General features: G+C 40.3%; 1 protein-coding gene across 3 annotated transcripts in view; it reads right to left on the reverse strand.

Annotated features, from left to right (window-relative positions):
• LOC101872730 (cadherin-4) overlaps window positions 1-14,950 on the reverse strand; it is a 457,816-nt gene that overhangs the window by 142,804 nt on the left and 300,062 nt on the right. Inside the window, exon 1 of one of the 3 annotated variants that reach the window (XM_031047634.2) lies at window positions 8,902-9,055. The exons of the other annotated variants lie outside the window; for them this stretch is intronic. Coding sequence (XP_030903494.1) covers window positions 8,902-9,021 — 120 coding nt within the window. The 5' untranslated portion in view covers window positions 9,022-9,055. Of the gene's footprint in view, window positions 1-8,901; window positions 9,056-14,950 lie in introns of those variants that run through there. 3 annotated transcript variants of the gene reach the window in all.

The raw sequence follows: 14,950 nt of genomic DNA on the forward strand, positions 1-14,950 counted from the left end.
TCTCACCAATACATTTTCAGTACAAATAGTTTAGAAACCTGGCGCTGAATAATTGTGAGAACTACTATTCAGGAACAGAACCCAGGTGTATTCTAAATAAAAGCTATTCAGAAAGTGGGCTTTTTCTTTATCTGCAGAAAATTAATGAACAACTAAACCTACATAAAAATTGGAATCTTAATTTCAATTAAAACACAGTCATGTTTTGAGAACCAGTGCCTTTGTTCATTACAATACTGCTGATTATAATATAGAATGTGAATAATCAAAATAAGTCTCAGTTTGGCTGAATTTTTACTTTTAAAACTCAGCTTTGTAGAAGCATCTATCAGCTCTGACTTCCAGTTACCACCAGCAGTATCTTAACAACTCCAGAGCAAATGCAAAAAAAGGGGATACAGGAATTATACTAAGGCATTTGAGAGACTCTGTTCAGTTCTCAAATATACCCTTTCTGATTTTTGCCAAGTCATTTAGTCTCTCTCAGCATCAACAACATCTGTACCCGCAATTCAGTTGTGAATAGAAGTCTGAGGGCATGTACTACTAGATATCTGAGAACAAAACCCAGGTAGCTAAAGCTACAGACTAAGCTACTCAATTTACAAGTGAGAACTGGAGCCACAGGAAGAGGGGTTGGACCTCAACCTTGCTGGATAATTTACTGCTTAATTTCTATCAGTTTGCTGTTTTACATTTTGCCACGTGTCAGCCATAATTCAGCTGTAATTGGGTTTTGTGTACTTGTATTATGAGTATGCTATGCATTGTTTACTACTGAAAAGTAGTAACAGCAACTTGAATTTTACATTTTAGCCTATCTAGCACTTCAAATAGCTTAACAAAAGGAGATAACTCACCAGGACAAGGAGCCAACCTACCCATTCTGAAATAAATAAATCAGTTTTAAGTTCAGACTTCAAAAGGGAAGAGGTAGCTGCCCTATGGGTTTCCACAGAGCAAGAGCTGAGTGGCTGCTGCAGCAGCATCCTTGGGTGACACATCATGGTCCATGCCCAGTGTAGATTAATGAACAGCAGGAATGGAAATGCTAATAATTAAGAAAAGGTTAAAATGTTCACACTGTGGCAGAATGATGCATAAAAGGGTGCAACTGCTAAAAATCACTGTAGAAACGCAGAATATTTTTTTCCAGAAACTAAACTCCAACTGGGAATATGTTAAGAACGAGAAAAAAAAAATCCTCAGGAGTAGAAAACCAAGATGTTATAAACTAAAGCTCTATTCTGAACCAAATGTCATTTGAATAAAGAAATTCAGGGAAACATCCAGACATGACAAATCCCCAAATTGTTGTCTCAAAATTATTAAAAATCAAAAAACCCAGATATTTTTCCCCATTAACAGATTGTGTTCAAAGAAGCATTTGTTCCTTAAAACTCTCCTAATAGAGCTCTAATTCAGACTAAGAAATGGGGTCAAATTTTCAAGGCATGCATTCAGTACAACCTGTTATTCCAGCATCACAAACACTCAAGATGATCAGCTCTGCATCAATCTAATCCATCATCTTCATGTTCCCTGGCCATGTTTCCCTCCTCCTCATGCAGCCTTTGTGCAAAGTTCACACCCAAGTGAGTTTTACATGCAAAAATTGGAAACTTAGGTCTCAGCTAACCTTATTCCTTTTAAACTCCTTCCCCACCTCCTCCCCCCCAAAAGGACTTTTATTATTTATTAACTGCATATTGAGGAAACTAAAACACACTGCAAAGAATGGCACCTACATTATGGCAGGCTCCATGAAGCCACAGCTACAGAGATCCATAGGTTTGGGCCCCAGCAACCACCTTCTGCTGCAGGTAAAGTTGGTTCTATCTGCCAACCTCCACCTTGGAGGAGTACCAGTCCTGCTATCCACAGGACAGACCTTCCTTCCCTTGCAGCTTCCACAGAGACCACAGTCTTGGTGTACGTGTAAAAAACCCTCCTTTACACCCCAAGGGTCAGGAGAGTTTTCTCTTGCTTTGGAGCAAGTACTTCCAGAGCAACAGCAACAGCCCCAGGCTCATCTATCTTTAGCCAGCACCTGACACACATCTCTAGGGTCTCTGCTCTGGGCAGGTCTGGGAAATGATCATTTTTGTCCAGTTTAAAGTACATTTAAAAACAGAAAAGTGGTAAAATTACCCAATACTGATATCCTCTAAACTGCTGGGTCAAAGCCCCAGTCTCTCACAGCAGCTCAAGAATTTCAGCTACAGGAAAGAGAATAAAGCTATGGATCCTCAAACAGCCCGGGCACCACCTCTCCTCATAGCAATTCTGGACTGGTGGACAGGTCCTGTCCACTCTTGGCACACCAGCACTGACAGTTACAGCCCACAAGGACCTTTCACAGCCACGTGCCAACATGGTCTTCTCCATTCACCATGACTATCTCCAGATATATGATTTACACAATGGATTATTTCAAATCCATTCTTGTTTGATGCATGTATTTAGAAGAGCACTTTGCAGCATCTACAGTATTTAACACACTAACAGAGATAATTACCTGTGAATTGTACCAGACTTCACATTACTTCATCCTCCAAATTTCAGCAATCGCATTCTGCTATCCATGAACTGCTTTTAGCAATACAATGCAAGGAAGGAACTTCCTATAACTAGCAGAAAAGTAATGTAAGGAATAGTGATGGCCCTTTTACAGAAGTACGTTGAGATTTTATTATTATCTTTTGCTATTACTTTAATATACCTGTATGAGATTACATATTTATCCTAAAATTCTATTTTTACACACACAAGTTAACTTCCACTTGCATAACAATTATTTGCAAACCACTAGTCCTGAACATAGAAACTAAAATATAAAGATATTTTTCCTCAAAGACAGTATTAGTGTTGTACCAGAGAACACTTAAAAGGAGAGCAGGGCCTGTAGAACACGGGTTATGCCCACGTGTCCAAGGCATTCTGTCAGCAACCCAAGGCATTCTGTCAGCAACTAATCTCTTAATCACCACAAATTCATTTCCATTTGGTTGCTGTCATTATGCTACTGAAACCCACAGGTCTGGTTTCTTTTCCCCCTTTCCTTACTCTAAACAGAATTAATTTTTAACATCTACTGCAGAAGGCCAATATGATACAAAAAACCCCAAACATTTCACTACTCAGGCACTCTTATTCATAATATCACATCAAATTGCTGAAGTAGTACCATATGGAGCTTGAGCATCAAGCCAGAACAAGTTGTTCAGCTTGTCATAATCTCAAAAGCTGCATAAAACTTCAATAATATCTCTATGAAGTGGAAGATCTTTGGGTTTAATATAACTCATCAGAAATGGAATCTGCATTTTCCTCCTATTATTTCCCATGTTTTCTCTGATTCACATTCCATCTTCCAGTGTGAGCTATCAGCATAAGTGGCTAAAACTACAGGGCTGAAAGCCTCTAAAAGCATCCTGTCCATACTTTCTTCTTGATCATTCATCATCAAATTGAATGGATAAACATCTTTCTCAATCAGACAGATCTATAATTATAAATAAAAAAAGCCCAGCCACAGAGACTGAATGAAAAAGATTCATTAAAACTCCCACACTTTAATTCAACCCTTAAAGCAATATCCTCAGTTGTAAAATATCCACACTTGCATCCACACTGTGCTGTAAGAAAACACAGCAGCCTTTCAAGAAAACTGGAGTGGTGACATCTAACTGGTAGCTAAGTCCAAGGAAAGACAACAGTGGAGTGCTCTGGGTTTCATCACCAATTGCTTTGTATTTACATTCTTAATTTCTGGAGTCACTGTAGATCTACCTTTTCTTTAATTAAGTTTTAAATGTTGTTTCTAAATATTTCTTATTCTTGTGCCTGAGGAGAAATGTTGCCAATGATGTAGGACTGGAGACTGAAGGTGCAATAACTAGAGCTGGCCTCACAGTTTCTATGGTTTATGACTGGCAGAGCAGCAGCTTCGGTACCATCCAAGATGGGAAAATCCTCCCAGGAACACACAATGGCAAAATTAAAATGTGAAGGCACAAGTAGATAAGACCCAAAATGGAGAGAGAGGAGACAAGTCTAAAGGGAGCACTGGGAACATCAAGACACACAGAGAGCAGGTTCTAGGGGGGAAAGAAGGGCATTACAGAATTCAAAGGGAAGACTCATTTTAGCAGCTGCTTCATCAAGCAATGAATAAAAAGGACAGCACTAAAGCAGAATTTCCTAGTTCTTTGTAGCATATATGTTCACACATATGGGATTAGGATAGGCAAGAACTGGTGCTGAGAACTGCAGACTGGCACAAGCAGTACAGAGACAACTACTACACAGTCTTTTGTTTAAGAGCAAGACAGAACTGGGACATCTTCTGGAGTTAACATGTATTGAGAATTTCCAGAAAAATATTTCTATAATGGTTCCATATGTGACTGCTCTTTTTTTCTTCGCTATATGGAGAAAAAGTGGCTTAGCAGCAGTCCAAAGGGAAAAGCACTTGGCTGCGTGGAAGAACACAGGACTTGGTACATCTGTGGCTTCACAGAAGGAAAGGAAAAAGCAAGAAGTGCAGGGAATATCTAGGATAAATAAATGAAAGGAATCAGTTCTCCTTCCCTGATGAAAGCCAGAAATGTCTGCTAGAGTCAGACCAGTAAGAAGATGGGACCCATGTCACTGGGACAGGCAGCACTAGCAGCCCTTGCCCTCTTTCATGGGGTAGTTTGGCCATTTCCACCAGGTATTGTTCTCCCTCAGGCCCAAACAGGTTTGAGGACCAGCAGCGAATTATCCATGTCCATATGTATTGTTACAACTCAGAGGCTGGTATCTGAGCCCACAGTCTTCCTTATTCTGCATTATGGGTAGGAACTGGGAGGGCATCAGGATAGCTCCACAGCCCCAGGCTGAGGTTCACTCCTGCCCTGTGGATGTTCCCATACTGCTATGCTCTTTCCTTCATGTGTTTTTTCCTTTAAAGATCTGAAAAAGCATAAAAAGTCAAGGAGGGCCATGCACATTTTCTGTCTTTCTTTTTTATAACAGCCTATCTCCTGACACAGCAGAGAAGAAACAGAAAATGGTCCTAAGCTAAGAAGATCCACACTCTAAAGGCATCCGGGTATGAGGCAGGATTTGATAAGGCACCCAGGTATCTAAATCCCATTCGGCCATACGGGAATCTAAATCAACAGTGTTTTACTCTTTGCTATGCCTGATCCTTCCCTGCACACCGCCCGAGGTAGAGATGTAGCTTCTATCACTGCACTGCTCCTGACACAAAGAAATACAGAAAGGTGTTTGTCTTCACAAATCCCCTGCAAGGCATGGCAGGGCTCTTATCTTTGAGACAGGCAATCTGGGCAACACGGGTAAGTGCTGAGACTGGAGTCAGACAGGCTGAGCCTACGCAGTGTCTGCAGGCAGAGTCCAGCTCTGTCTCTGCTCAGGTCATTGGGATGTTGAATGGGTCAGGCCTGTAAAGGGGAGAGGGAAAGGAAACAAAGGCAGAAGGGGTCTGGAGAGCAGGGCCAGACACAGCCCCGCTGTGAGCAGCCTCCTCTACCACTGCCCCCAACAGCTCCCGTCTGTGGCTCTTAATAAACACAGCACCTCCAAGAATTAAAATTTATTTAAAATCTGGATAAGGTAAAAAGAAAAAAACATTATAAAATATTTAATGTGGGCTGCTTTGACATGCCTTGGGGTAGGTCTTCTGTCAGCACAGCCTCAAGGGAATCTTCTAAGTAGTCCACCTAAACACAAGCCAGCCTCAATGGCTGTCTTACAGTAGATTTACCAGCATCAAGAGCTCAGACTAGACATTTTAGGTTCCTCTAAATGAGGTGCTGAAAGCACCCTGTCCCAGACAAAAAGAAAGGAAATAAAGAAGCTGTTGTGTGCAATTAGCAGCTCCCTTTGATGAATCCTCTCCAATGCTACCACCTTTTTGCAAATAATTTGTTTCTTGAAGAACAATTTTGATGGAGCCAAAGCCGGCAGAACTCCAGAACAGGATTACAAGACAGCACCCATTAACCTGGGCCACAAAACTCATCCCGGTCTGCATTAACTCCTCAAATGTCTGATGCATAGTGTAGCATCAGTATAACACATAGTTATAGTAAAGACTGATGCAAAAGGAAACTCAAGTTTTCCTTCCTTTAAGATCATGCCATCCAGCATTTGTTCTCTTCTTCCAACATACACACTCAGTGCTCAGTACTTATGAATACCCTCTATCCAATTAATACCCCATTAAGAAGCACGCCCGCAGTGACTTTATCCTCAGACCACTGTATGGGAGCTTTTAACTCCATAATACCCTGGCATTATTACCATATTAGACTACAAGGGATTGATCCAAAGCTCACAGAGGTTAATGAGAGCTCATTAAACTTTGAATTAGGCCCTAACTGCTCAGCAAACATGAAGTGAAACAGTATGTGTCAGATAAGATGACGGAAGGCATAGTAAAGTTTAAGGTGAAATATTGAATGCTGATCACGAAAAAGGCAGGCAATAACGGGCAATGCGTGTGGAAAGCAGCTGTGGGAATGAATTATGATTATATTACACTCGATATCAAGCAGGACACATTTGTGTCTGTATAAACAGATATTGCCTGGTCTGACTCTGATGCGATTTTGTCATCATATGGTTAGACACGGCATAATATTGACATTATGACTTTCCTTTAGATTTTAATTCTGAATTTCAGCTGAAGAGTACGTTACTAGAGACTTGAAATCAGTACGACTCCTTCCCTAATTACTGATTAATCAAGAGCCAAGGTTGCTTACATAAAGAGGCATAGGGAGAAGGAGGAAGTCTCATTAAGAACAAGAGGTAAAAAAAAAAAAGGAAGGGGGAGGGGGACACACATTTAACAACTGGATAGATATGGAATGAGAAGGAAAAGAGCTGATTTCCTAATACCATGTTGTACTCAACCAAATGTTGAATTTTGTATTCATGTCTAATTAAAAAATGATAAAAAAAACGTTTTAATACTTGCAGATATCATGCATTATGGTTCAAAAGGAATAACAAAGTTATTTTTCTTTTAATGACTTCAGAAATCCATATATGTTGTGTCATCCTCTCCCTTAGGTGCTCAAAAGACAGCAGGTGTTCCATACATTTTGAATTGCCTTTTCCTTTAGCATACAAAAATCTGTGCCATAAACATAACTCTGTCTGAAAAATATTTGGTAAACCCAGACAGTTGTTAGAAATGCTTCTGCTGATACTTTAATTTCTCTCTTAACAGGAGTTTCCCTGAAAAGCAGATGCTAACAAACAGTGTTTCTGCCATCAAGCTGAATGGGAATGCTTTGGTGCAGCTTTTTCTTTTTTTCCATGGAGACATTAGAGGTACATTCCCCATCACTAAAAGCAAACTGCCACCTTGCTTCTCAATTCCTTGCTTTCAAATAATAAATAACTGCTATAATCTTCCATAAAAGATTTACACTCTGATGATGTTTGATTCTTCTAATTTTTTTCATTAGATGCAGTTGAATGCCATTTACTGGTAAGTAAATTGTATCATCACTTCACTGCAAGCCACACCATTGAAAACGTAAGATGGCCAAACATTTAGTTTTGTTTTCCAGCTCACAGAAATCCCTTCAGAGAGCTGTAGATTAACTAGCAACACTTTTAAGTGCAGATTCTTAATCTTAATTTCTTTTCTTCTCTCTACTATCACGCTTCCAGTGATACTACTTCAGAAGCAACTCTGCACAGCTTAATGTGGTCAGGAACACTGCCTTTTAGCTGCCACACTTTTCACAATGACTTGGAAATACAGCAAATTGGCCATTTCCACTGAATTCTTCCAAGTCCCACAGTAACAGGGGCACTGCAGCTCTGTATCTTTCTCCAGAGCAGTTTCATTAGCTGACTGGGGGCTGCTGGAGAACCACAGGTTGCCAATTCTCTAAGAGGGCAAACCACAGACCTTATGTTCAATCTTTTCACAACACAATGTGTGCCTTTCATTTTCTGGACATTTTGGACAGAAACATTAAGGCCACATGGCCTTTCTCCTTCCTTAAACTGCCCCACTTTTTACAACAAAATTAGCTTCTTTGCTTAAACAAATGTTATAGCTCACAAAGCCTTGAAGCACAAAGGAAGATGTCAACTGCAAAACAGCCTGAAAGGGTTATAAAACCAAGTACAGATGCAAAAATCTCATTAAGGTCATGTAATGTTTTGTTTAAAATGAGTGGATATCACGAGTGAAAAAAGAAGTCAGGAAGATAAACTGTCCCAGCGCCATGGCATTTAAGAGTCTAATATTTCCACTAGAAACTTTTAGTTTAGGGGGTTGTATCTTGATTCATAGAGACTGAGGCTTAGTCTCCAAAGTGGAATTAATCAGATAAAGCTTTGCAAGGGAGGTTACACCCAGGCGGTTCATTATGACAAGGCTGAATATCCTGCATGAATTCCTTCCCAGGTGTACCCCATATATATGCATATACATACATACATATAAACACACACATATATATCCCAAAAACCACGCACAGACCTGAGGCAGAGAAGAAACCCCCTACATGTGTGATATAAAAGTTCTCTAAGCCATCATGTTACTGGCACAACAGCCTTTGCTGAGTTCTCATCCTCAGGTGCTCTCTTCTCACTTGCCCATCAACATCCTGGAATGAACGAGTGATGAAGCCCAAGCCCACGCACTGCACAGACTCACCAGGGCTGTGTGAGGCTGGGTGCATGCCCAGCAGCCCTCCACTGACATGAAATGACACCACAAGCCACACCAAATCCTCATTTTCAATCTTTTGCTAGCTTGCTCTCTTCTACACAGTACAGTTGAGCAAGAGCAGTTTTCTTTGCTTTCCCTTCCAGCTACTTTTAGCTGAGCCCTGAACCATGCTCCAAAAAGTCACTCACCTTGAAGTCCTTTGCTAGCACGTCTCTCTCATCCTTCATGAAGCATGAACAACCCTTACTCCTCCTAGAGACTTTTTCCACAGAATACCCACAGCCAGGGTCTGCTGGAATCAAACACATCCCACTTTCCCATGGAGAGGATGTCAAAACCTCCTGCACCTGCAGTCAAATCCCCATCCCTCTTAAAGGGTAAGCTCACCCTGCCCAGCTGCTGCAGAGGCTTTTAGGGGATGCCTGAGTTTCTGTTAGTTTGTGAAGGGAAATTAATAGAACCACACACTGGTTTCTGTTGGATGGGATCTTAAGACTCATCCAGTTCCAACCCCCTGCCATGGGCAAGGACACTTTCCCCTAGAGCAGATTGACTCCAAGTCCTGTCCAACCTGGTCCTGAAACCAAGCTCTGCTTGGTTGGCTTGGTTAGGAAAAAAAGAAGTATGCTTGCATGACATATGCAAAAGCTTGGATGTGTATGCACATCTGGAATTGTGGTCTCTGTATGCTTCCAGTACATGAAAAGAAATGTAAGTAAAATAAATAATCTAAGAAGAAAAACTGTAAGAATGGCCAAAGATTTTGCTACTGCATAATGCCGAATGCTTGGTCTATATTCAGCATGGCACTATTTGTGTCCTTAGTTTCCAGGCACTAAATAGACTCAGAAGTGCCACTGGAACTACTTAAGAGGCTGAAATTTAGGCACGTACTTAAATCTCTGTTTGGCTGAACAAGGGCCAAAATGTTCAGTACCATCTGCAGATACCCAAACTGCTTTGGGCAAAATGTTTTCCTTAATAGAATCCAAGGTTTTGTTTGTTTGTTTTTAAGTTGTCTTACTGTTCAAATAGGAGGAAAATTAAGGAAATTAACAACAAATATGAATGTTATTAAAAATGTGGTAAGAGCTATGGAAAAGAAGAGATTGCAAAGAAATGGGCCCTTTTAACAAAGCTGTGGAGAAGTACTGCACTTCCTCTCTTTGTTGCTCCATCACCTAAGGCTTACAGCTCTCATCAGTCTGAGTTAGAGACAGCTGAGAACGTATTTAGATGGTGACACCTTTATCACTGGAAATCTCAGCAGTTATAAATAAAACAATTAAATGCAGCAGTGAAAGCTTAAAATTATCCCAAGAGTAAATTGTCTAAAATTTTAAAAGCTGACATCTGAAATTCCAAGGTGCTGAATTTGATTCTTCAATGGTGCAGACTAGCAAGAGCATACGCAATAGTAAGGAATTAAAAAGCGTGGATGGGTTTTTTGCTTCCTATCTCATTCCAACCTGATACAGTGAATTTCAGCAACAGCCTAGCTGTCAAGGTTATATCTGCACCATCATTCTGCAAATCCAAACTCACACCCACACAGTGCCACTATGTCTTCGGGACTCCATTTCAACTCATCATGAAGCCAAGTCCCACAGTAACCTATTACTAATGTGGGCGATGAATGTTAAATAATGAACCATTGCAGCAAAGACGCAGGTTTCAAGTTCTTTGCTCCTGTCTCAGCTGTTTTCATTATTACTGTTTTTCTTTGGAAAAGACATGAGCAAAACCAAAGCTTTTTTTTTTTTTTTGGTAGCAAATTAACCTACTGTTTTCATGTACACTCTTTACAGATTTTCAATAGCTTTCATGAGCTGTGTACATTAGCTCTGACTATGCCTTCCTGTCTTTGCCTCTATACATAATGACAGCCATACTGAATGGCTATTACAGTTATCTCACTTTCTGGAGAGGATGGGGATGTAATGATATGTTGCAATATGTGCAATGGGGTATTACAGCTAAATACTCTTTGGAGTGATTGATGAACTATTTTGCAGTATGCCTGGTACAACAGTTCAAGGCGGGTTGTACTTATCCTTCTGTGCTTCTCACATTTCCTGCTCCCGAGGTGAACTTGGAGCAGGAGCTAAAACGTAAGGGCTGGGTGGGGGTGGTGATGGAGGAATAGTCTGAGACCCAGCAGAGAAAAGGAGCTGCTGCTTAGTCCCTGGATCATGGCAGACCAACACCTTTGCATCATTCTAAAAACAAGCATGTACATTATGCACAGATGTAGCAGCTGAACCCAGACAGAAATGAAGTGCTTGAATAGAGCCATCAACAAAAGATTTCTGAATACTCCATAAAACTCAAGTCCATTATGAGATTCTTCAAATAACCCAAAGATAGGCCCAGACGCTGATACTGGAGAGTGCTGTTCATGGCCATGGCAACAGCTCTGTGGTCTTGAACAAAGCCACTCATCTTTCCTGCCTTGGTTTCTTATTTGTGAATGAAAGACAATCCTGAGTGAGGAAAACAAACTGAAAAGATCAGATCCTGCATGACAAAATACCTAAGCAAAGACGTATGTATGGATCATGTTTGGACTCGATGACCTTAAAGTTTTTTTCCAACCTAAACAATTCTATGATTCTAACTTGCAATACATATTTAAAAAGTAGCAGTTGGTGGCAGGGTCACAAATACCTGCTAGTGTATCCCACCCCACTGCCTTGTAGGGATGCTGAACAACTGTAAAACAGTTTAAAACATCTGACGTAATGTCAGACCAAAGGTCTGTTATCCCTGTACCCTCTTGGCTTGATTCACTGAACTCCAGATTTTCGCTGTCCTTCGTTCTTCAAAATTTCTCCATTTTTCTTGCTTGCAAAATCGGTAGCTATGTGATGGCTTTCCTTTTCAGGAATCTATTAGTACAAATCTGACCAGGATTTATACCAACAATAACTAATAATCCACGTACATGGGTGTAAGTTTTAAGACACCACATGTCAAGCACAAGCATTGTGTCAAGTGTCAAGCATGATCCTGTAGTGATGCACCTGCACCCTAGCCCAACTTTAACCCATACTATAAACAATAAACTAAAAAAGCAACATCCTGAGATTCTGCTTAACCATGGAGAAAATCAGAAATACTACCAATGAATTTTGAGGCTTCTGAAATATCATGCGGATACTTCTCCATCAGAGTGTAAGCAGTCTCATTGCTGCCAATGGCTTCGGAGAATCTCAGTTTTTATGTTGAGTGGAAAATTAAAAATTGGTTCTATTTCTTTCATGCAGCTGGGACATGGTGTTTGATGGAAATGTATCACTTCCAAATCAAATGGCATTTTATGATTTAGTGTTTCCTTATTACTTAGCAAGGCTTTTTTCCATTCGTGTTATTATTCCCAAAGCATCCTGGAAAATGCAAAATCTCAAGGGCAGTATTTTTAGCTGAACTGTGCAATGGGAGACCTTGATATTTGTCTGCAAAGTGTCAATCACCTTAAAATCCCAACCTCACTTATGATGGTTCTCCTTGAGCAAGTAACAAGACTGGGCTGGCAAAATGGAATTCTTCAGTAACACACTGACAAACGCAGACCCATAAAGCACCAAATTCCCCTTCAGTCTGGATTTGAATGCATAAATAAATAAGGCTCTTGCATTTATTTCTGTTGGAAGATTGTATTATTCCATTCTGCAATTATGGAAAAATGCAGAGCACAGGCAAGATTTAGTGTCTTGAGTTTTTGCTGCAAGACTTATGTCAGTAGAAAGGCATTTGTGCTCTTGGGAATCAAAGTGAGATTCACCCATTTGTGGCAGGTGTTTTAAGCACTCAGCCTAACAACCTACCCACGCATGGCACTACAGCAATTCAACTACTAAATTAAATCTCTGAATATTAAATTAATGATGGAAATCTAAAATATTAATATATTCTAATTGAATATTCTCCGATAAATTATCTAGGCATTCTCAGCAATTTGATTTTACTTTCATTTCTTAAGGAACTTTCAGCTGCATAAATACAGCTATTAAAGCAATTCAAAAAGGGAACATTTTCTGCTCAGACAAGAGAACTCAAAACACAAAGAATCTAAAAATTTCTTTCATATGATTGATTAAATCATAGAGCCCAAGACAGCTGAATCATTAAATGACTGCTTTCCTTCAGTCCCTCTGGCTTTAGCAAGGACAATATAAATTCCCCATGGGTCTGAATACAAGGAAATACAATATGTATAATTACAGTATAGGCTCAAATGCTGTTGTAAGAGAATTTTAAATGGAGCATTTATGCTGTAGCTGCACTTTTCAATCCATAATGCTGGATGTGTGCATGCCTGTAAAGCCCATAAAGCACTGGGCATCTGCTTTCTTTGACCTAGATTCCCAAATGGTATTCACTGGTGTACCCCCACCAGCTTTGGCAGAGACATGAATTTACTTCAGGATCTGGCCTTCTATTTCTGTGAAATGCTGGAGATTAAGAATGACATCTTCCCTATGCCAGGGAGAATGAATGTTGTTCGAGGAATATATATAGTGCGGTATATGTTTAGGAACCTGCTTTAAACTATGTGTTTATAAGAAATTTCAATGGATGTGTCAAGAAAGTAGCCATGTGTTGTATTTCCCTTTCTCCATTCATTTCAAATGTGCCAAGCCCTTGTTTGGTAACACATACACAGAGGACAGATCAATACCAGAGCCAAGACCATGGCAACACAAATGCTTAATGAATCATTTTCCTGCTAATCTTTCTCTCTTTGGTGTCAGGTTGGTTTGTGACATGAAAACACAGTCAAGAGCCAAGAGCTGCTATAATTTACACCCTTTACCCAGCCTTCAAAGAAAGGCTGTGCCTCTACAGAGTGACACAGCTTGCATGCTGTCCTGTTTCCGCTCCATTCTCTCGGCTTGCTCTTGCCTATCCCTGTCTGTCACAATAATGACCAAATCACCCAATTTCTCAATTTCAGCTTGTGATACTCAAGGGGTACAAAAGACAAGACCTACTGAGAGCCAGAATAGCAAGATCTAGGAAGAACAAGGAAGATCTATGCCTACTTGTAATCAAGCCTGTCCATTCCTCTCAGGAAAAGTAAGGTCTGATGTCCTCTGGGGAGCATTTGCAAGGCCTTTTCTCAACCTTCTCTCACCACAGACAGATGCCATCTGTCTTGCAGCTGGGAGTGAAAGGATTGTGAACTGCCAATTTCACAGCAGTAAGCAATGTGGTTGATCGAGGAGGCATGAGGGATTTCCTACAATAAAACTATGTAAAACAGTGCAAAGGCACATGCTGAAATAGCCCTGATGAGCTGAAATAGCAATATTGAGGGCTGATGGTCCAAGTCAGTGGGGATTTCACAGTTCAGTGTAACTCTGTGATTTTAGTCTTTTAGAGAACTGTTACACTACTCTTATTTCCTGTGCCGGGAAGGAAGGATCTGGGTCCTACAGCACAGAAATAGGCTGTGGAGGTCTAGAGTGTGTTATCAACCTTTTCCATATTAAGTACCCAATTTCACTGTAGAGCTTTGCATGTGCTAAACCCACCCATGAGTCCATCGTAGGGCTTTCTAGTGCATTAAGAAGATTTGGTTGCTCCATCAACATGCATTGTGAAGTATGAAACTCAACCAAACAACACCTCTGCTAAGAAGCAATGCAAGAGTGTTCAGGTATATTATATTCCACCAACTTTCCAAACCACTTCAGGACTTTCTGATTAAATTTACATAAAATGCATCCTTCCCTCTTATTCCCTGTTATACACATTAGATAACTTCTAGCATTCTTGTGCCTGAGATTACCAGTGCTCTGATATGAGAGCATGCTGTGCCTGTAGCATGCAATCAAGGCAGTTTGTAAGAGCACCGAGATCCTGTCTCGGTCACCCTCAGTGGATTTTTACTGCTGGTGTAATGATAATGAACAAGCTGTTTGTCATAAGAGATCTAATGGGCAAATATCACATTTTTCAGTTTCAAGTTTAATAAGAGCAAGATAGAAAAACTAGGGTCAATGCGGATCGAGTTTGAGACATGAGATTTGTAAGAGCTGTGGAAAAGTCCTGGAGATAAAGTTGGAAGTTTGGAGCATTTGTAAAGGTGAATACAGTTGCAGTGGTTCATACACAATTATCTAACCATGCCATGACCACAGACGGGTCCTGCACAAGACTGGTGGTCTTTTAAACTAAAGCTTTTCATTCAAATACTTTCTGAAGTGCAAAAGAAGATTAAATACAAGATTA

Source organism: Melopsittacus undulatus, chromosome 10 (assembly GCF_012275295.1).
Source record: "Melopsittacus undulatus isolate bMelUnd1 chromosome 10, bMelUnd1.mat.Z, whole genome shotgun sequence".
NCBI classification, from domain to species: Eukaryota; Metazoa; Chordata; class Aves; order Psittaciformes; family Psittaculidae; genus Melopsittacus; species Melopsittacus undulatus.